Genomic DNA, 22999 nt, shown 5'->3' with positions numbered 1-22999 from the left:
GAGCCCAGCGAGGGCTCCGGGACAGTAACCTCCCTCGCCGCGGGGCCGGGGCTGCCTGGAGCGGCCCCCCCCACTCCCCCCCACCCCACCCCCGCCCCTGCAGCTCGGTCCCCGTCAGCCGTAGTGGTAGACGAAGTCGTAGCTGCTGGGCTCCTTGGGGATGGGCGGCGGCGCCTCCGGGATCTGGATGTTCTCCAAGTCCAGGAGCCTCAGCTTCATCTCCATGCTCAGCAACGTGTCCAGGTCGCTTTTCGTCAGCTCGCTGGACATGTCCTTCCCCAAGAGAGCGTTAAGCCCGTCAATCCAGATACAGTACTGCGGAAAAAAAAGAGGATAATTTGCAATTCCAGGCTGTGTTGAATCTTTCCATCTGTGCCACAATCAGAGATACTCCTCTACAGCTCCAAAATAGGAAACATGGGAGGAAGTTAACCTATGGGGAAAAACCCCAACGCTGAGACAGTGCTCACAGAGGTTTCCAATGGAAGTTAGAAGTCTAGAGGCAAGCACGACCCCATAGCTCTAGGAGGGGGCTGTGAGTTTCTACTCTGGCGTAACAAAAAAAGTAAAGCTATTTTAGGCATTAGAATCTTACAGTATGGGGAAAAGGGAACACCTGACTGCATAGGAGAAAAGAAATTAACAGTCTAGACTAAGGGAAATGACTGTAGGATAATTAAAAAAAAAAAACTGGGAGAAAAAAAAATAAATTCACGCTAAGCATTGGCACCATTTTCTAAGAATGAGCCTTGGTGGGAGACACTGTGCTCAAGACTTTAGCGAGAAGCAACTGATCCATCTTAACCTCTGAAGTTAATTGCTTGATATTCTACTGCTTAATTGATATGTTTCTTACCTCATATTTATTAGGTGCGATGAAGTTCAAGGTCTCGTCGGGATCATATAATATCGAGAAGGCCAATTCTAACACTTCCTGAATGGAAAAGAATCCTTCACTCATTGGCTGAACAAAGCATCACAGCACCTTCTGCCTGCTAACCCAGCCAGAGAAGCTGCCTTGCTGCAGCTCAGTGCATTTCCCATATCAGTACTCCGAGCAACTCTGAATGGCCTATAGCAAAACTGGACCACACCCACAGCACCCCACAATCACAAAAGAGTACTAGGAAAAGGCCCAGATAGGAGATGGGTTTTGTAAACACCACACCTGCAGTATGGAAGACCACCTGCTCCTGTTGCTTGCTTTCACAGTCTTCAACTTTACAGCATTAGATATTAATTACAGGCAAAAAGGGAGCATTTACCTTGTTCTGTTTCAGTGCACTTTTCTCCTTCATGTGTGGACAATCCTTCCCTGTGACAATGGCTTTGATGTCTGCAACTGGAACTAACAGTGAAAAAATAAAACTCACAAAGAAGAAGTCCTAACCATGAAAAGACAGAACCTTGTTTTGTCATTGCAACTGAGCATTGTTCCTGGTCTTGTCGCTCATTACTGTGGTTTTCCAAAACACATTACCAGTAACACATCCCTACAGTTGGCTATTATAAGAAATACCAAGCAATTCCAAGACTCAAAGGATTTGGGCAAGGACCAAAAGTTGATCTCATCTCAGTAAGGGCTTCAGCCACAGCTCTTTTTCTCTCATCTCTAGGATAGCACACGGAACAGCCTCTAGCCTGCAGAGCACAGAACAACGGCACAGTGTGCTCAGAGCAGTAAACAGGACTTACTTTTTTCCTGTAGAGATTCAAAGGTCACTTCCCCCTGGGCATTATCTTCCAGATCTCCGTAGTGTAACACCTTGTGATTCAGAGCCAGGCGACAATACCAAAATCTTTCTGGAACACACAAGCAGAGTAAGCTGAGCAAGACCATTCACATAAGGTCTTACAGCCACTAAATCATAGTCACCCCACCCAGTCCCTCAGCACTGCTTCCTGTTCATGAGGGGACAGCTGTATTCTCAGAAATGCACATCTGTCCCATCCCAAACTACTGGCTGGTATGGACAGTCCAGGTAACCAGCTTTCCTTTCTGACAACACGCCTGCTGACAGATTAATCCATTAGTTATTATTTGCCCACAGTTCTTCACATGAAAAAATGCAGTAGACACTGTCACCTTACCTTGTCTTCTGCGATTTCCAATTTTTCGAAAGCTACTTCCCTCACAAAGCCTGTTCAGGCGCTGTTGCTTTATCAGCTCCAAAATCTCAGGTTGGATTTTCTCTCTCAGCTCCCTGCCAATCAAATATGGAAGAGTAAGCAGCAAACGGAGATAGCAGCAAGCGCAGAAGGCAACTGTTTTTTTAGGCACTTACACAATAGGTGGTGACTGGAAGTCATCTTGGCTCATTCTTTCGGACTGGCGTAGTCGCAGAATCTCAGAATAGCTCAGGCTGCGCAGTTTGCTCTTGAACTGGTCCAAGGAGTTTGGTTTAGAGGGGAGAGCCCGTGTGATCTGTTCCCTCACAACCTGCATAACCTAAACAGGTTGGGGCAGGGAGAAAAGCAAGTCATATTCTTGCTGTTTAATGGCAGCAGAGAACCAGGGCACAGCTCAGCAGCAGCAAAGAATTGATATAGAATAACTGGGGCCAAGAGTGTCAACATACTAGTAACTTTGATGATCCAGATGAACAAAGAAGGACCTCAGGTCATGCCAAACACAAATTGGACCATCTTCCCTTACATCCCACATCAATGCCCTGTCACACCTTCTGCACCCTACACTTTAACCAAGTGTACAGGTCGAGTGAACGTGTGCTGTTCTGCAAAAGATTCAACAAAAATACCTCTTTTCTCCACTCTGACCTTATTAAAATCTTCTGCCGTCGCCCTCATTTCTTTCCAGGTCTTGTTCAAGAGCTGGATGCAGATGGCAAATAGCTCCTCAAATGCACGGTCATGGGTGAAAAACATGGGGTGATAGTCATTCCGGCCTTCATTGGCTTCAGGAAGAAACAGAAACCACAACCATGTGAGCATATTGCACAAGAGCCACTAAGAGTAACTGAAATCCACTACAATGACAGAAACCTGACAGCGTAGAACAGTACTAACTCAAAGAGATTAAGACAATTCAGTGCTTCATCTCCCCATAGACAGTCTATATTGGGAACGGCAACTATCCCCAGGCTTCCCCGTGCAAGCCTCTGTGACTCACGTGCCCTCTTCATATTAGTCCCCCCAAATGACTGCTTGCAGTTGTTTCCCACTCTCCTCTGGTAGAATTTCTTATAGTGGTTAATTGTCTCAGAATGCTGTTTTGAGACTGTCAGAGCTACTAAACTTTTCTCAAGTTCATGATGGTTTCCAGAGTGATTTTTTATACACCACCATGCTGAAGCTTCAGGAGGTTGAAGACTTCTGCTTGTGTCAGTTTTTCAGGAGAACCAGAGCGCGCACAAAATTTCCTACTTAACTTCAATACTGGTATTAGCATGGGGACACTGGCAGTGCAACTCCAAGCTCCCCCTGTCCTTACATAGCAGAAGTGAGACTGAGGTACAAATGCTTGTGAATATTGGTCAGCCTGTAAGCTTCAGCCCAGCAACTTGGCAAGCTGGGGTAATAAATGGTACTTACGGAGTTCCCCAACTTGCAGAATCTCACAAAGCATCCTGGTAAGCTCAATGGCACTGCGCCCAAAGGGACATTCATGCTTATCTTCTCGACTGCTGTTCTCCAGAACAATCTACAAGAAGAGGATGCAACACACGCTCAGAAGAGCTGCTGAGGTGTTGCTATCTGCAAAAACCAGCAGCTTCGCTTACCCTGATATAGGTGTCCTGATGAAATTTGGCCAAGTAGAGCATGTTGTCCAATGCCAGCATCCCTGGAGGAGTTTGAGTAAAATCCATGGCTGGATTGATGTGATTCTGTGAAAAGAGTGTGTAGAAAGAACCCAAACAAATAAGCTCAAAGAAATTCTGCGAGAACCTTTTCTGAATCAATTTTATAACCGCCTGTCCATCAAGTACTCCCTCACATCTATCCAAGAGGTAACCTTGGACACCTCCTGACAACACTATCCAAACTTTCTAGAAGTGAAGCTGATTTCCAAGTTCTTCAAAGAATAGGTGCATGTGGTAAGTAAATATCTCCAGAGACTGTGCCTAATGACCCCTGGCATTTTAAAGATCAGCAAGTTCATAACGATATTCCCTGGGAGTCTGAGTGCAGCTGAAATTCTAAAACTTAGATATGGTAAAGCAAACAGCTATTTCTATTCCTTATCTCCCCACAACTCTGATGGAGATCGCTTAGATTGCCTTTACGTGCTTTACAGTCAGCACTCTCTCTAGATGCATACAGTGAATCCCAGCATCTTGTAGTCCTTGGTGTACATGGCTTTGCGTTTTTCTGTTCCACTGCCAGGGACGGTGTTGCTGTCAGACTCTGCATCAAACGCAATTCTTCTCAACTCAAATATGATGTCTCTCTGTGCCTGAAGGACAGAAAGCAGGGAAACGGTAATGTGATCAATCATTAGGGCAGTATTTTCACATAATGCACAGTCCCACCTCTCTCTCCAGAGCTCACATAGTGAATACAGAGAGATGCCAAAGGTCATTAATGTTACGTAAGAAGAGGCAGTCCGTTTCAAAATGGCAAGTGTCAGTATATTGGGTAAAGCAAAATATTTGTTTGCATTTTCCTTTAACTGCCCCGTTTAGATAACAGCAATTTCTAGGCATTCAGAAAATGCTAAGGCATTTCTCACAACATCTAAGAACTGAGTAACAAACACCTTAAAAATGCCCAGCTTCCTTGTATACTGCAAGGAAACAGATAAAAGGATATGCCCTCCATAGAGGTGGAGTAATCAGTTTGACAGCTGGCATCACACTGGTCAAGAAAGGAATATATGGCTTTCAGCGACCACTTAAATCTCCAGAAGTCCTATAGCATACAGCAGGATAGTCATGAGCATACCCTAATCTCAAGGACTACAATGTGAGGGATGTTTTTGAAACTTCATGCACCACCTACTGCAAATTCTGTGGAGCTAAGGAGCTCATGAATAAGGCCCCTTGTACGTCCTATTCTATCAGATCTTATTCAGCTCTAATAGTGACCTGATCATTGGGATCCATCTTGGTCATCATTCTCTCTTCCAGGAGATTAAAGGTCAGGACCTGCAGCACGTACAGCTGATGTGCCATTTCTGTTTTAATAGGGCGGTTTCCTCTGATCACATGCTGCAAAAATAAAAGATAGGGTAGAAATGAAGAGAACACAAATAACAACTGAGGTATTAGCTGTAGGCATATGCCAGGCTGCATGTGCATCTCTGTATATGAGGATTCAGCTGTTTAACCTCCATATTCCATCAAAAGCATAATGATAATGCTCTGTAACAGCAGAAAGAAGCATCCCGATAACCCCCTTTTGAACAAGTGGCTCCAATTTCACCTCTGAAAGAGTCACTTTTTTGGAAATGCCCCAAAGGCAGCAGAATTTACACTCTGCACAAGTGAAACCTTTATTGAGCGAACATTAGGAAGCACTCTGTCATTCGAGACATACTTACATTCAGGATTATAGACCTCAGGTGCTTCTGGGCAAATGCATTAGCCATTTCCTGTTGTGGAATTGAGAGATGAAAAAACATCAGTGAAATATAAACAAAAAGACCACATTGTGCAGAAAGGAGAGAAAGAAGGAAGCCTATGAATTGCAGATAGCACTGGCACACAACAAAGTGCTATTACTACAGACTGTCAATTTAGCATGGCATCTCACCACAAAGCAAGCATCAAGTTGGGATGCAAGGGTCATCTTTACTGGGCACAACTCATGGATGGCTCCCCTACAAAACATCATTAATGTGGAGAAAGGCACTAGGGTAGTCAAAGAACAGAAGAAAATTAAGCTTAACATTGGACATCTAATGATACTTCAACATCAGGAGATATGGCAGCAGGGAGCATTCTGTGGGTTGCCCAGAAAAATCTGTCATTTACAAGAGGTTCCTTCAATTAGTATTTTACAACTTTCTATACGTAGGTATACACCCAAGAAAACAAGGGCTAGAGAATGTAGTTTTCAGGTCTCCTCCCTCTCAAAACCTCTCTTTCTGAAATTTACATTGCCTTTGTCTCAGTTCTTTAAGAGATATTTAGAAGCCAAGTTTAAGGACAATTTGCAGAAGCACTTCAGTTTACAAAAATAAAGGGTAAATAATTTTCATCCTTAAAGGAAAGCTTCCAGTTTCTCTCTTTACTGCATGGCTTCCTTCCCCAGATGAGGAGGGTCTCCCAACTATCAAGTCATGATGACAAACAGTCACAGCAGACGCAAGTATCTGCTGCAAGCCTCCAATTCAGGGACCAATCACACATGCACCTGCAAAAATCTAACCTGTGCTTTCCTTGTAAATTTTGAATACACACTTTTTACAATATGAGCGATCTCATTACAGCCGCTAGGAGAGTGGCACTGTGCTAACGTCAAGACGGAATATTATCAGAAGTTTGCTGTTATAAACAAAATCTTTGGGTCAGAAAAATCTGTTGGGCAACACATCATCTGGAAGAAGTCCAAAAGAACTGCTGCTCTCTTCACATTCCTATGCAGTGCAGATTGAGAACTGGAAGCAGATGTGCAGTCTTAGACAATTGCATTCAATCAGCTGTACATTCTGAGCAATCCAAGGCTGCTCCAACTGCTCATATCAACCCTGCTTTTGACAGGCTTTATAAGGAGTCTGGTAAAATGCATATATTAGCCTCATTCCAAGTCCCTATTATCATTTTTGCTCCAGACAGAAACCTCCTAAAACAAGAAAGTGATATGCTGGCTGATAGCCAAGCCATAATGGCTGCAAATTCAGCAGCGCTCTTGTTACAACCAAAACAAGTCAGTGGAAGATATCTAAGAAGCATCTAGATGAAGTAGGAAGTGGTTTCAGAGGTAACACACTGCCCTCTGAGTCACTATTTTTTACTATAACTCGTGAGATGTAGTACTGAGAATAGAACAAGGCCAGCTCTCAGGATTTCTTCATGCACACCACACAAAGAATCCTTACTCTGAAGGAATTAGTTTGTACATGGGACAAAGTAACAGGTGACTGAAGCAGATAAACAGTGGGAAGGACAAAGACAATTCAACAATTCTAAATAGCGTAGTAAGAAGCATGAGCACGCACACAGCCTAACCACTGCTACAGGATCTGTGTTCTGCTGAGAGTCCAACAATGCCCACTTTGCTGCTTGACGGGGTCATAGAATCACAGAATCACTTATCTGGGAAGAGATATCTTGAGATCATCTAGTCCAACTCCCCTGGTTTAAGCAACATCAGACAGAGCAGCCTGCACAGCACTGTGTCCAGTCAGGTTTTTAACATCTCCACCGATGGAGACTTCACAATCTGTCTGGGTAACCTGTTCCAGTGTTTGACCACCCTCGTATTAATTGTGTGTGTGTGTGTGTGTGTTCAGGGGGAACTTCCAGGGTTTTAAGCTGTGCCCATTGCCTCTTGTCCTGTCAGCAGGCACTACTGAGAAGAGTCGGGCTCCCTCTTCTATATTCCCTTCCGTCAGATTCATAAGACCCCCCTGGGCCTTCTCTTCTTGAGGTTGAGCAATCCCACTTCTCTCAGCCTCTATTCATATGAAAGTTATTCCAGTCCCTTAATCATCTCCATGGCCCTTTGTGGTCATGTGGATTGCGTTCAAGGGCAGAGGGAGAGGGGAAGAGGGAAAAAAAAAAAAAGTGAAAGATCCCTTGGAATTTTGTTTGCTACGAAGTTTAGTATCTTGGCCAAATTCCCAACAGATGGGTATGTTTTTCTTTATTTTCATGTGTTAAGCATATCCATTAATTTTAGAAATTCTTGAGACCCTCCGAAAGCACTGCATCTGTGGCAGAAGTGGAGCACTCTCCGTGCCACCTATAAAATCTAAAAAATGTACCACAATCTCAAGGCACTGAAGGTTCCAAATCAACCTATTAACAAGAGTAGTGACTCCTGTGGAGCTAGCACAGGGCAAAAAAAGCATTCTTAAAGTACAATTCCCAAAGGGAGAAGTCACAAATGAGGCAGAATGTGTGCTCTAGCCCCCAATCAGCACTAAGTTTTGTGACTGCTTTTCACAGACAGCCAGCTCTACCTTTAGAAGGGTGCAGCTGGATATGAAACTGTCATTAATGCAAGCGAGATTTGGGGTATAAACTCAGGCTGTAGTAAGTTTAAGGAGACCCAGACTGCTAAAGAACTGGTTCCAGTTTTAAAATTGGTTCACCTGGTCAGTTTTGTAGTATCGAGTTTCCTTTTATGATCACCATTATTGTCTTGTGTGTGCGATAAGTCATTCAAGATTTCTCCTGCTACTGATTCTTCCCTTCACAATCTGAGTACATCCCCAGAAGTCCTCCCGCCCTTCTCCCTAGGCTCACCCGCTGTCTGAAGCCTCTATGCATCATTTCTGAGACACAAGGAGGCATAACTGGAGAAAAGCTAACGTGCCTACAGTTCCGCATGACCAGCCCCCAGCTTGAGTTACTTACAGTGATGGGCAGGTCTAGTGGGTTAAGCAGCTTGTCCTGCTGGCAGAAAGCAAAAAAAGGCACAAAGAGAAGCAGACAGGATTTAGCTCAGAGTCCGGAAATAAGGCACAAACGGGGCACTACAGAAGAAAGGCTTAACACAGCAAAGCTCCACAATACAGACATATGCACATCTTGCACGTAGCTGAGATTTTGGGGTTTTCCTCAGAGCATGACAGGTGTTTCGTTTCTCACATTTGCCAGCGGGAATATCCCCCTAGGACCTAAGAAAGGTTCCTTTTTGGGGGAGAAGGAGGTGGGGTGTTTGCTTAGTAAGTATATACAACCCCAAGGACTCTACCCAGCCTACCTCTCCCATGCTGAATTAACTTTCTTCAAAAAAAATTTCCATGCTGTATAGAGGATTACTTTCTGCCTCTCAAGGACCTTCAGATGCCTTTCTGAGCATCTCCTACACATAGATGTGCTGCTCCAGAACACATTATTAATGGGATGGTACTTTTTCTCCTTTGTTGCCACACTGAAACAGCAACAGAAGTTCTTGGCAAGGTCCGAGGTCTGCCTTGCCCAGACAATATAATTTCTGAGGCATAAAGTAAACAGCCAGCCAGTAACCATTATTCAGGTTTAAAGTCAAAATGCAAGAACAAACCTGTCTCTTGTCCTCAGGTGCCTTCAGGAAGAGAGCATTGATCAGGGCAATTGCGTATGTCTGAATCTCTTGGTTTGAGCTGCAGAAACAAAAATGGGAGGATCATAAGAGAACAGACAGTATAAAACATTACAGCTAGCTGCTTTGCCTGCACTGTAAGTACATTTACTACAGCTGTCTTGCATTACAATGGACAAGCAGGATTCAGGTAATCTACTTTCAATCCATTCATCTCGTCATAAGGCCTGCAAAAAGCTGACAGAAGTTGCTGACTGATAGCTCCATTATTCAGAAGATAGTGCAGATTGCAGCCTAGCAGAGCTCAGAGTTCAGCACCCCCATAGTTTGTTTCCAACGCTGAACCCATCTCTGTAAAGCCTAGTAATACTGCAGTCTGGTATACGGATACCATTAGAAACTTATATGGAGCGAGTCATTTTTCTCCCTTATATCAATGGGAGCCACCAAACGCAAATGGAACTACGGGGGAAGCATGCCTCTCTTTATGGCGTTGCCTTCCAACCTCAACAGTTTGGCCCAACCCACGCGTTTTTTTTATTTTCACTGAAAAGCTTCTACAGGTAAAGGGTGCTCAGTTCCTTCCTAGATCATGCACACCGTGTGGTTTCACTTGTGATGTTTTGAATAAGCTTCCAAATGATGATCACACTCTTTTCCACTTCCATCTCGATGCTCTATCAAATCCAGTTTTGTTTCTTGCTATACTACTCCTCCTGGGAGACTTCTGCAGAATTTTAAGCTCTTCTGATTAACAGAATTCCAGTGCAGCACCTAAATGAATTTTTGTCTGTATACTTTAAAAAAGATATGTTTTTATATATATTAATATAATAAATAAAATGAAACTTTTATAAAACACCTAAAGCTAAAACATCTTTTAGCTTAAATAGCTATTTTCCCCACTTTAGCATTTATCCCTAGCACATCTGTGGATAACAACCATATTCTCTCTTCTATTGCTCCCTTCCAAATCTTCTTCGTTTTGGTCAACTGCCATACTTCAAACACGCAAATGTTCACGCATCATCCTAGGTTTTCCTTAGGCCTCCAAGCTTCGCAGGTCTCTAAAGTCTGTCACTTCACCGCCTCTACCCTCCTTTTGGGGGTTTGCTGCTCTTTTCACTACACTGCTTGCTTTTTGGTACAGAAAAACAATTTTTAAATTAATTTCCCCTCTTCTAACTTGTCTCTTTCAGACTTGTTTCCATGGTCATGTTCTTCCAGAACCTACCCTCTGTTCAAGATTGTTCCCTCCTGATAGTCTTGCCAAACAAACATTGGCAAATTCTGACTCACTCTGCAGCTTCGCTTTCTACGGTATTCCCTGCATAGATACTTTCTTCTGCAACATTCTGTGTTCTGGAAGCACTAAAGCAGATGAGTATATGTCTTGAACAAAGATATTTTGCTTAAACAACCGCACAAGTGTGTTCAGTGTTAGGACCAGACCTGCGTTTTACTAAAGCAGAAATTATAGAGCTGAAAGAACATACACTCTCTGCAGAACCAAGTTGCTGCAGTGTTCATGAGAACTTGTTTAGCTTTTCTGTCAGCCAGTTCAAATGTCTAAACACTCTAAGCACACGGTGACATTGATGCAATACATTGTTTGCACTATATTTTTTTAAACTACTGTTCAATGATTAAGGAATATTAGTCATATTCACAAATGGTGCTTTTCCACATTTTCAGAATTAAAAGGCTTGAGGAAAAAAAGAGACCAAACAACTACTTAAAGCTCTAACAAATGCATATTTCCTTTTTTAATGGAAGAGTAGAACTGACCTAGATAAACAGCCTTAAAAGCCAGATATTAATTTATCAATTCCTTTGGAAAGAGAAGAAGGGGAGGTGTGAAAAAAAGCACAAAAAAAGCTATTGTTTTCTTCCTTAACATGCAGGACAAAAAAATCAGATGATGAGCTCTTAGATTCTAGTGGAGACAATTTAAAGAGGGATGAAGGAGACAGATGACTGGATGCAGAAGCTTTGGAAGATTGTTTTAGTAAAATGCAGGTTTGGTCCTAACACTGAACACATTTGTGCAGTTGTTTAAGCAAAATATTTTTGTTCAAGACATACGTTCATCTGCTTAAGTGCTTCTAGAACACAAACCATATTTTTCCAGGATCTTACTTTTTTTTTAATCTGTTAGAAATCCTTAAGTTCAAGATGTCATATCAGTAATACTTTAAAAATAGCATCTTTAAGTGATTTAAACGTAAAAGGATACATTTTCAAATTAACAGATTTCATAAAATTGATTTAAATCACACCATTGTTGGGTGGACACTCACACTTGCAGATGAGAAATGAGCTGCCCCACGGTGATCTCTTCTGCTATCTTCTGATACAGAGTCTGACTGTTTAGCACCATGCTTTCTAGAATGGCTAGGGATCGTTGGAGGATGGAGACATCTACCATAGGCTGACTCACATAACCTGCAATCTAAAAACAGAGGAACCAGCAGGTCAACAGATGCCCATCCAGAAAACCTTGCGGTGAGTGAGACAAGCTAAGGGAGACAGGGCCCAGAAAGCTGGGTGCACTGTGCTCTCAGTGAGTACTCAGCTCCCCAGAGTCACCTTGCTTTCCTGGAAGCTGCATTAAAGCACAGAAAGAAAGAGCATCCACTCACCCCCTTTACCCAAACTCACCTGTTTGATGAAGGTTATAGAGACCATGTCCCAGGAGACAATACCATGGTCCATGAGCTCCAAGAAGGCAGTCAGGGTGAAAGCCAACATTTCACTGTAACTGAGAAAATGAAGAATGCGGTTACGAGAGACCTGGCAACAATGACAAAGCCTGTCCAAGCTGAATAAGCCGCAGAAGAGAAAAATGTCACCACCTTCTCCTAATAAAATAGGCTACAGTTTGGCAGCTCGGAGAGCAATAAAGTATTCGCATTTGTGAAAATAATTTTGTTGGTTTGTGGAATAGTATTTAAGTTTTCCTCATTACAAGCACAAGTTAAAAGTAGCAACAATAAATCCCTAGTCCTGCAACCAGAGACTCACAACCACCTGGATCCGTACCTGGCTAGTCAAAGGAATAATGGGAGAAGCAGCAAATCCAGTATTTATTCCTAAGCAGTGCAAAGTATCACTGCTAAAATTCAACACTTTCATGTGAGGGGAAAAAACCAAATGCAACTAAAACCCAGAATATTCAGTGCAAGGACCATCAGTTAAAAAAAAGACCAACTTGAAAGGGGAGAATTTTTTAAGCTGATCAACTGAAGATTTAAACCATCTGCAAACATTAGGTTTTTCAACAGTTGTCAGATTTGAGTTCCAGAGTAAATCTGTATCACAAAACATGCAAAAAATATTTGGAAATTATAAGCCCTGCACACACAAAAAAACCCTGAGCAAACATGTCTTAACATCAGAGGAAAACAAAGAAAAAAATTAATTGTCATCCGGTAAATACTGGGACCTGGCTTGAAACAAAACGAAAGCACAGCATGAACTGTGGAAAATTTAATACATAACCACAAGACAAAAAAGTAAAGAAGACTGAGGGAAAGATTGCAAAACATGCTGAAAACATATTACTTGCTAATATATAAGAAATTAGAAGACCTATAAGTGTTATGACAATAAGTTATCAAGACTTTAGAAATGCTTTCAATGAAAGAGAACAGCTACAGTGGAAAAGCCAAGTGAGTTATTTGCACCAGAGTTCACCATGAATGTGCTTGGGGAAACTTCCAGATCAGAGTTTGGTTTTTTGTTTGTTTTGAAGAGAGAAAAAAAAGAGTCTTCAAATCTGTCATTTGAACATCACTAGAAGACATTCTGGAACAAGCCATTCATATGAAAAACAGATCCCCAGGACCAGATATTCACTGAAGAATTCCAAAGGAACCATGGTAAAATGAAACATTGCCAAATTGCTTATTGTGCTCTGCAGAAAGTGGCAAATTTAATGCCAATTTTTAGAGAGGACTCAGGCAGGAATCTGAAGGGCGTACGAGACATTTAGGTATTTTTAACCAGGAAGACAGGCGGAATCTATAATAAAAGAATAATACCACTAGAAGAAAGAAAAATTAACAGGGAAGAATTGCTACGGCTTTTGTAGAGGGAAGTGATGTTTCACATCTGTATGTGCATTGGGTTTATGTGGCAGGGGTTTGGTAGCTGGGGGCTGCAGGGCGGCCTCTGTGAGGAGGTGCTGGGGCTGCCCCAGGCCAGCTGGTCCCAGGTGGCTCTGTGATGAACCCACCGCTGGCCAAAGCTGAGCCCCTCAGCCAAACTGGCAGCACTTCTGTGTAAGCATATTTAAGAAACGGTAAAAAGTGCTGAGAGAGAGGAGTGAAAAAACATGCAAGAGAAACAACCCTGCAGACATCAAGGTCAGTGAAGGAGAAGGGGGAGAAGATGCTCCAGGTGCTGGAGCAGAGATTCCCCTGCAGCCTGTGGAGAGACCAGTGAACCAGGTTGTCCCCTGCTGCCCATGGACCACCATGATGGAGCAGATATTCCCACTGCAGCCTGTGGAAGACCCCATGCTGCAGCAGGTGCAGATGCCCTGAGGAAACTGCACCGCTGGGGGCCCCATGCTGCAAGAGCTGCAGCCTGTTGAGAAGAATCCATGCAGGAGCATGTTTTCTGGCAGGAACTACGGCCCTCAGGGGACCCACACTGGAGCAGTCTGTTCCCAACGGACTGCGTCTTGTGGGGGACCCACGCTGAAGCAGTTTGTGAAGGACTGTATCCTGTGGAAGGGACCCCACACTGGACCAGGGGAAAAGCATGATGAGGAAGAAGCGGCAGAGATGAAGTGTTACGGACTGACCAAAACCCCTGTTCCCTGTTCCTACCGCAGCCCGATGGGGGAGGAGGCAGAACAGTGGCGAGCGAAGGAGTAAGGTTGAGCCCAGAAAGAAGGTGGTGGAGGGAAAGTGGTTTTACTTTTGTCTTTGTTCCTCATCTTCCTCCTCTATTTTTAATTGGCAAAAAAAAATAATTCATTTTCTCCAAGTCGAGTCTGTTTTGCGCAACCCGTGAGCTTTTTCATCTTGTTTTCTTCCCCTGTCCTGTTGAGGAGAGGGAGTGAGAGAGTGGCTTGGTGGGCAGCTGGCAGCCAGCTGAAGTGAACCCACCACAACACTGAAGGTCTCTGAACAAGTCAGTAAGTCAGAAAGAGAACAGTTAAGTACAACTCCTGGACTTTGAAGAAGATTTTTATAAGGTGCTTCACTAAAGTGTCTTACAACGCCCAAAACATTCAGCTGCTAAAGGGTAAAAACAAAAGTTCTTTCTTGCATTAATAACTGACTGAAAGACAAAAAACAAATGGGTAGAAATTAAATGTTCAGGTTTCAACCTGATGAAAAGTTACAAATTTCCCCACAACAGTACAGTAGTACTGGAAAGAGCCAAGAGCCAGGGGAAGCACGGAAAGAATGATTAGCACTCTGGAATGGCTGCCATAGTTACAGCGTTACTGGACTAAGACTGCAGCTTAGAAAAGGCACGACTGAGGGTTGGTGTGAGAGCGAGCTATATGGTTATGAACGGTAAGGAGAAGGTACAGAGGAATTTACAATTTCTCATAAAAAAATACGTAGAGGGAACAAAATGAATATTAGGTGACATGTTTAAAACACAGGAAGTGTTTTTATTTATATGACAAATAACTGTGGAACTTCATTTCCACACAGTGCTTTAGATGTCAAAAGGACAAATTGATCAAAAAAAATGAAGAAGAAAAAGATCTATGGAAGAAACACCCAAAGGTTCTTAAAACAAAGAGATATAATTTCTGTTCAGGAAACCCAAAAGTTGAAAACTGTTGGAGACTGAAGACTGATACTTTCTCCGCTATATGTTCTTTAGTCCTTTCCATTCGCTAAGATAAACAGACTTTTGGCCTTCATAGCAACTCTTCTTATGAGGCAGGTCAAAAAGTACTGACCACATATACAAGAGCCAGCAACATGCTTGCTGCTGACTGGCACATACATGCCACCAGTTCTGCAGGAACGTTCTTGTGTGCAACTGCATGTGGGTTTTTCATAGGATACATTCTCCCTTAGACCACAGATGAATAACTGCTTGAGGAGATTATGACCATAGAAAGGTAATAGAAGTCATTTAAATTATCGAAGTGACCCTTCAATGCAAATTTCACACATCATAAATGTCTTCTCTTTTGCCTCATGGGGTTTAGCAAACAACTCGAAAGACTGTCTCAATTAATAGATCAGCATTAGTTATGAGGTTAGTTACTTAATGCCACTTCATCAAGCAAAATTAGCCCTTTATTTGAGGCCCTGTTCCAGAGTCCTGGAATACAGGAAACTTACTGGGAGAGAAGCTTGGTCCCGCTTTCCACAAGCCGTGTCAGCACTGTAATTCCTTCCATGTTGATGAACTCTGTGGCAAAAGTCACATCTGCTGAAAGTTTAGCCAGTTCCTTCATGGCATCCAGTCGGGCTTCCATACTGTGCGACTGGATCCTCTCCATCAGCTGGCGAGCTGCCCTAGACTGGGAGGAAAGAGGGATGATGCCAGTTACAGACTAGACACCTGCAAACGAAGTTCTGCCAGCATCAGCGTTCTGTCAGAATTCCACGGATGGGCAGAGAGCACAGCAAGGGTAGAGAGATACCAGCAGCAACAGGATAAGTAGCCACAGTCAGCAAGTCTAAGATAGACTAAACCGGCTGCACTCAGCAACAGTTACAGCCAAGCAGGAGGCAAGTAAAATGCTATTTTACGTGTTAGAGTAAATTCTTGGTTTTCTTCTTGGTGAGGTGAGTGGAGGTGGATATAGAACTATGGAGTGAGACCATTAAAGATCATATTAAAAAAAAAATGTCTCATAGATTCAGAGATAAGCACAAGCTCATTTTGTGTATCCACACCACATTCTGAAAGATTTCTCAGCCATAAATCAATGATATCCTCTCAATCACATCTTGCCCAAATAACTTCTTCCTGTTCTATTCGCTCTCAGCTAGAAGCCATGACACTTGCACAAAAAAGGTTTAAGAATTTCAATAAAAAGGAAGCTGCAACAAGTCTGCAAAAGACAACTGTGAGGTCACAATAGCAAGGATTCACTAGGAACAATCCCCTCTGCATCCAATTTGTCTCTTATTTTAATTTCTGCAGTAAATCACCAGTACTGATGCTTTCTGACTAATAACACTGACTGCACTCATACCGAGAATGTGTCTGTCAGGTGCTTTACAACATGCTAATTTAGGAGATGCAATAAAAACATAGACTGGATTTATTTACAGAAAGTCCTATAAAAGGGTAGAGCATCCAAAGGAAAGATACACACTGCAACCAGGAAGGAAAATAAGAATGTGTCTCATTGTGCGGAATGGCCCACAAAGCTAAGCCCCCTGCAAATTAGGGAGAAGGAAAAAGAAAAGCTGGGAGGCAAGAAACAGCCTGTCATAGGAGGATAGCTACTGAGAAAAAGAGATGCGAGGAAGCATTTACCGGGGAGACTGCCAGCTGTAGGATAGTTCCATTCTTGATGTCACAGCGAGTCTGAAAGAAAACATAAACTTTAAACTGCAGAAAAGTGGGGTGGAAAGAATGCAACTAGATCTACAGTGCACATTTGTATGCAGAAGTAAAGGGGTTCCTATACCACACAACCCTACTGAGGGTGTTGAATTGTGTCACTGGGTCCTCGCACCTATGGGCATGACACCATTCAAGTCTGAGTGTTTTTGATAGCAGAGATGCTGCCCCTCAAGGATTAGTGACAGTGTTGTTCCATGACACTAGTCCAAGGCATTCTGTGCTGTTGCCCGGGACATCAGCAAATTGCTACCTCTCACACTGACCTGCTCTGTGATGTACAGCTGAGGACCATCAGCATACCGCAAGGTGTAGTACTCAGGGTTTGGCAATGACCACCTGGCAGAGGAAGAAGAAGGACACATAAGTTTCTTCCTCCTCTTTTTTCTGGCTCTTAATTAGGAACAGCAGCTCGATCACCCGAGGGTGGAAAAGAACTTTCAAGCAAATTTTTATCATGGGAAATTAGGTCTCTCGGCTTAATCTAAATCAAACTCTGTGGAATGTCTGAAGAGGCCACCACTTCAGGAACAGCAAGATGAGCCAGTCTTCAGAGACACTGACCTTAGGGGCTTACATGTGCACACACTCAGAACTGGAATAAAAATGCAAAGCCCCTTTTTTTGCAAGAGATCCTTTTCTTCCTGATTTAAACCCTGGCCCATTCTGTGGCCAAAACTGGCAGCAGGCAGCATGGATCGTGCTAGCAGCACATTGACAAGCAGCAGAGACTTTCCACAGTACCCCAGCAAGATTTGTTGGGGGACAGACTTTGTCCACAAGGGTTTCCAGAGAACTACTCACCCATCACAGACCTCCTTGATGATGGATGCAAGAGGCCTTTTCTAGAACAGAAAGAGAGAGTCTTCAGCAGCCATGTTCCACTCAACCAGAAAGGAATACTGCCCATTTCCATCCTTCCCACATTCCAGTATCAAGGTTGTGTGCATTTCCTTCCCATCTGGTTACCAGGTCTCACCTGATCTATTTCCAGCAGCTGGGCATTGGCACCCGGCCACTCAACAGCTACTTTCACAATGTCCGAAGGCGGTGGCATTGCTCCAGACTCCTCCGGGTGCCTTTACAACAGCATACACCCCCACGCCTGTTAAGAGAAAGGACAGTGAGCAGCTGTCTAAAAACTATTTCAATTGTTACATTGCATCGAACGCCAAGCTTCAAAACACTATATAAGACCAGCCCTATGGTTTGCTGGGCCTGCTAGGGACAAAGCATCCAGCACACCAGAGACTGAGGCCTCATACTAAACCAGCACATTTGAAATTGCATGCCCAACCTTATCCCCTGAGGAATATTTCTGAGAGCTTGTCGGGGTACTCACGCAAGAAGGAGAGTCACTCTGATCAGCAAAGCCCCATCTGCCACCCACCGACTGTACCGCCAGGTCAGCTTACAGGAGAGTAAAGCAATAGCTCTGTAGGCTCAGCTACTGCCTGCACGTGAGGGTGGGAACACACTGCCCAGGCAGTGTCCCTCCCATGGGCTGGTGTTTACTGATGCCCCGTTCATATTTCTCAGATACCTTGATCCACTCAGGATACCCAGACAGGCTCCTAGGCCGAGTAGCGGCAGCTAGCTTTATCCCATTCCCTTCCTATAACATCACAAATCCAAAACATGAATATCCATCACAGAAGAAAAGTTAACTCAGCATTTACTCCGGAGGTCTACCTTTCACTCCTTTATCTGCCTTAGAGCATAAGCTTGTGCTGAGGGTTTGGTCCCAGACAGTTGTCGGACATGCTGGTTTGTGCTTCATCTGGTAGTAAGAGGCTGTAAAGAAACGTACTTGTTCAGTTCCTTTTCAATCCTCTCCTGGGTGGAGGGCATAGCCCTGCCCTCTCCCACAGAACCATAGGGAGAAAGTCACATGGGAGTGAGACAACCCTCCCCATCAGCGGTTCTCAGGAACAAAAGCTTCCAGCTGCCAAAAACAAGATCTCACCAGACACAGAGGTAGTCCTGTCCTTAAGGACTCGTCCTGAGACTCATTTTCCAGCATATCCTGGATGAGATGGTAAGAATCCGAAGAAAAATTGCCCAGCTCCTATGTAAACTCCTATTTCTCCTATTAGGGCAACCCAATCCCCTTGTCCCAGAACAGAGATGAGACGGTGCTGAGCGGGGACATTGTTTCATGGTTAACACACTTGCCCGACTTCCTTGATCAACTGGGAAAGAGATGCTATGACAGGCTAAGACTTGAAGGGAAACCAGCAGCCTTTGGGCTTTCCTGATGCAAGGCAAGTAAAGAAGAGAGAACTTTCCATGGATCAGCAAAGACCAAGCAGCTGCAGAGATACCTGATGCAGGAAATTGGTCTATGTGATTGTCCTGGAAAAGGGAACTTCTATGAAATTAGCTGAGTCTACCACAAAAGGTGTGTACACCTGGCCCGTATAAGATGTTGACCTAGAGATCCACTGATGATCTCAATTAATGAAGCTCATATGCCTCTTCCTTCCCTTGCAGAGACTGGTATCACTGCATGGAGAGATATAAACACTCAGGTGCGCTAATGTTTCTCTGCATTTGTACACACACAAACCCCTTCTTCAGCCCCATGTGACTATCTTCTCATTCCAGTTGAGGCAGCTTCCTCACCTTCTGAGATAGTCACAACATTATCATCCCTCCTGCCTGCTGGAATTCAGGATGAAGGGTGCAAGTTTAGCATTTCTTTCATAGCCCTTTCTGTAAATGCTCAGTGTTATCATTGCAGCTAGCCTCACCCTCAAGTGTCCACCAAATCAGAGACAGTTGCTTTACAATGAAGGCACCTGTTGGAGAGAGAAACCGGCCATTCCTCTATTAAAACAAGCATTGTTTACCATAAGAAGCCCTTCTGAAGCTGCCTTGGTCTATTTGCTCTGTTCCCAACATGTGTATGGTCTTTGCAGTTCCTGCAGGAATCCAGGAAGCCTGAACTCCAAAGCTATCTGGGGTTCAGCCAACCCAAAAGGGGGACTGGTATTGCACGTGCACAGGAACACCATCCTCCTCCACTCCAACGACAGCCAGACTTTGTCCACTTTCCCATCCCACCCCTTGGAAAGTACCTGGCAAGGCAGATTCAGAATTTCATGATATTCTGAAAACGTGCAGTTTACCCCAACTCACAGATGATTACAGTCAGTACTCCTTCTGGCCTTCTCTTTCCTTTTTAGCATCAATCCCAAGAGCGGCTTATGTTTTCTTAAAACCTATAAAATGACTGTAAGACTAAACACATCTCATGCAGAAAAGTGCCAGTCAAGTTAGGTTCAGCTTTGCCAGTTTCTTAAAATAACATCTCCAACCTTTCAGATAAGCAGCACAGCGTTAGCTCAGATGACCACATCAAGAGCGCGCTGGCCTCGCAAAGGCAACGGACTCTGCACCAGTCGGGTTGAGCAGGTCTCAGGAGCGACGACAGAAAAGCATTTATATGATTCCTATCATACCACATTGCAAGTTAAAGTCAAGCAGATACACAATCATCACCTGATGCTTTACTTCCTAATCCTGGACGGCAGACAACCAAGCCATCTCCTGCTCCAAGATCCACTCTGGATAAAAATATTACCACTCTCATCTTGACAACAAACAGGAAAGCCTGTCCCTCAGAGAAGGTGCATCAGGTAAAAATCTCCAGCTGGGACAAGGTGAGGTCATGCAAAGGATGACTGCTCATAGGAGAGCTCACTTAAATTAGTGTTTCAAGGGAGCCTTCGCAGCCCGCAGAGCTAGGCTAATCCACAAACAGAAAGCACTGAGTGTATGCCATCTGATGGGAACGCTGTCTCCAAATCCCACCGGCATGTGTTAACATATTCCTCTTTCTTCTGAAATTTTGATTATCAGTGTTCTATTCTCCACTCCAAGACAGAAACATACAATTTACTCTTTGCTAAGACATGTTAACTTGAAGCAAATACGTTCTCAAGAGGCCTCTAACCCTAAATGCATACACAGCTGCTAGTGCTATTTTCATACCCATTGCAATCAGTAAATTGGACTCTAATCCGTTCTTCTACACTCATCCTGAAGCAGCTGGTCTTCTTTTGTCCAAAGTAAACTAGGAATTCAGGCAGTAAAGCATATGGAACCCAGGACCAGAATGGCACCTTGCCTCATTGCATAAGCAGAGCAAAGCACTTAGGAATCTGCATACAGCCAGGAATGCTCTGAACCCAGACAGATTTAGAAGACTGCAGCCCCCTGTACGGCACTTACCTTTGGGGTTAGTATCCATAGCACACCTACCTAAACCACTTGTCCTCAGCCTGTTCACAAGTCAATGTCCAATACCTGAAATTTCTAAGGATAGGAAAAGTCTGCCAAGCGTGCCACACTGCAAGTCAGAAGAGTCCCTCCTGAGCCTAAAACTCTGACTCTCTCTAACATCCAAGTACAGTGTAATACGGAGACAAGGCAGAACCAAGACAGCCTCCTGAACCAACGTAGTCTTTAGCATCAGCCTTAAGAATCAAAGCTTACCTGTCTGTCTCGCAAAGAGATAGATGAACCTAGTAAAACTACGAATCAGTCTTCCTCACTTCCTTTTCCTGAATTCCACACACATACATTAAAATAAATAAATAAAAAATAATTTAGACTTTCAAATGGCTTTTGCAGCAATAGCTCAAAACAGGGATAACTCACCAACTAAATCTTTAAGTACACTATGGCAATTACTAGTATACAAGCAGTAGCACGGCTCTGTACATGCCCCCAGAAAAAGCGCCCAATTTGCGCCCCCAGATCTGCAGGATATAAAGGTTTCCATCCATTAAGTCTAGAAACAGACAGGCAGTTCTCACATGGTATGTAATTTCTTCCACTCGCTGTTCTCCATTCAGCAACTAAAGCCTATGATGGCCTAAACCTGACAGCCTGAGAAATCTTAGTCATATGGCATAAGCACACGTCACCTCCAATAATCAGACTGGCTTGCAATAACTGAATAGATAATTACTTCTCCCACGAGTGAACCAACTAACGAACAGAAACCATCTAAATCCATTTGGTGTTCAAGGCACAGCAAATACACAGTGAGGAGGCAAGGCTCAAAGATCACTTTCTTGAGTATTAAGAACTGAATTTGCAATTCTTTTAACTAATACCCGTGAGCAATTAGCATCTAATTACCACTTCTGCCTTCAGCCTCATGCAGTACAGTCTTTTACTTGTACTGCAACTTACATTGCAAATTGCTACTGAAGAGTACAAGGAAATATGGTACTTTATATGCCGTAACAAAGATGCCCAGCTTACTATACGTAGAAGCCTTTACAAATTTCTAACTTATCTTCTCCTTGGCAAAGAACGTACATCATTCAGAGAGAGGAAGTGCACATTAAAAGTGCACATTGATATTATGGGAAATTCTGCAGAAATCATAGAATCATTTAGGTTGGAAAAGACCCTTAAGATAATAGAGTCCAACCATAAACCTAACACTACCAAGTCCACCACTAAACAGTGTCCCTAAGTGCCATATAAATATAAATAAAGTCTCCTATTTCGTAAAAAAAGTACTGCAGAGGTTGGCCTGCAGCTCCTAGAGGCAATGCACTCTACCTGCAGCTCCCTTGATATCCTCGCCACTGAAAACAGGAACCAACCAAGCTGTATTACACTACCTTTGCACCTCAAAAAAAGTTTTCAGCTTTTTCAGCAGCATAGAGAGTCAGAAAGTAACTTACCACGATACGTTAGACTATTTCTGCCCCAAATGTCTTCCATAAATGAGCACCCACTCGTAGCTGGAAACCATGTTACCAATTCCAATCAGTATTCAAGGCACAGCAAATACACAGTGAAAGAAATAGAGCTTAAGGACTGTTTCACTGCACAGCAGCACCATGGAACAGATACTACATGAGCCTACTGAAGAAGAGATACAAACGTCAAAATGAATTGGCTAAGCAGAACACAAATAAGCAGGAATTAAAAAATAAAAAAGATAGGAAACCCTTTGACGGACCTACACAGACCATTGGCTCAGCTGAAACAGCTTTCCAGAAGAGGACAATGAAGACTGGACTACAAATACAAAGGGTACTTCAGGGCAGCCTCTTAACACCAGGTTGTCTGTCAAAAGCATTCTTTGAAAAGATTTCACTGTATGTCTGCAGACAAGAGAGGTGACAGATGTTAAATTTTACAATGGATATTTTGCAGTGATATATCTGATAAAGTGCCTGTTCAGACGCTCTTGGGAAGAAGCACATAATTGCGACTATCAGTCACTTACAGGTCTCTCACAGCACGTTCTTCCCAA

The 22999-nt window shown here is 43.5% G+C and overlaps 1 protein-coding gene across 2 annotated transcripts; it reads right to left on the bottom strand.

Annotated features, from left to right (window-relative positions):
• Nucleotides 1–111: 111 nt before the first annotated feature.
• ELMO2 (engulfment and cell motility 2) lies at nt 112–18488 on the bottom strand. Of its 2 annotated transcripts, XM_082491246.1 has the most exons (21): nt 18406–18488; nt 17693–17818; nt 17518–17558; nt 16980–17052; nt 16627–16677; nt 15477–15658; nt 11815–11914; nt 11454–11605; nt 9136–9214; nt 5501–5551; nt 5046–5168; nt 4280–4414; nt 3741–3845; nt 3553–3661; nt 2779–2915; nt 2286–2449; nt 2092–2204; nt 1696–1803; nt 1266–1348; nt 857–934; nt 112–315 (listed from the first exon to the last, which is right to left on the bottom strand). In XM_082491246.1, the coding sequence occupies exons 2-21, from the start codon at nt 17768–17770 to the stop codon at nt 115–117; spliced, it is 2163 nt and encodes a 720-aa protein (XP_082347372.1). In that variant the 5' UTR covers nt 17771–17818; nt 18406–18488; the 3' UTR covers nt 112–114. The 2 variants fall into 2 exon arrangements, with proteins under 2 accessions (XP_082347372.1, XP_082347373.1); XM_082491247.1 differs by lacking the exon at nt 18406–18488 and having other exon boundaries at nt 15477–15653; nt 17693–17787.
• Between the last annotated feature and the right edge of the window lie 4511 nt (nt 18489–22999).

This window comes from Vanellus vanellus (genome assembly GCF_965231255.1).
Source record: "Vanellus vanellus genome assembly, chromosome: 15".
Classification (NCBI taxonomy): Eukaryota; Metazoa; Chordata; class Aves; order Charadriiformes; family Charadriidae; genus Vanellus; species Vanellus vanellus.
The sequence above is the reverse complement of the archived record's forward strand: the minus strand, read 5'-3'. Positions and strand labels throughout refer to the sequence as shown.

Coding starts and splice junctions, on each gene's coding strand:
- ELMO2 (XM_082491246.1), bottom strand. CDS start 17,770: ATGCCACCGCCTTCGGACATTGTGAAAGTAGCTGTTGAGTGGCCGGGT. Junction 17,559..17,692: donor AGCTGCTGGAAATAGATCAG/GTGAGACCTGGT, acceptor TTTCTGTTCTAG/AAAAGGCCTCTTGCATCCAT. Junction 17,053..17,517: donor ATCAAGGAGGTCTGTGATGG/GTGAGTAGTTCT, acceptor TTCCTCTGCCAG/GTGGTCATTGCCAAACCCTG.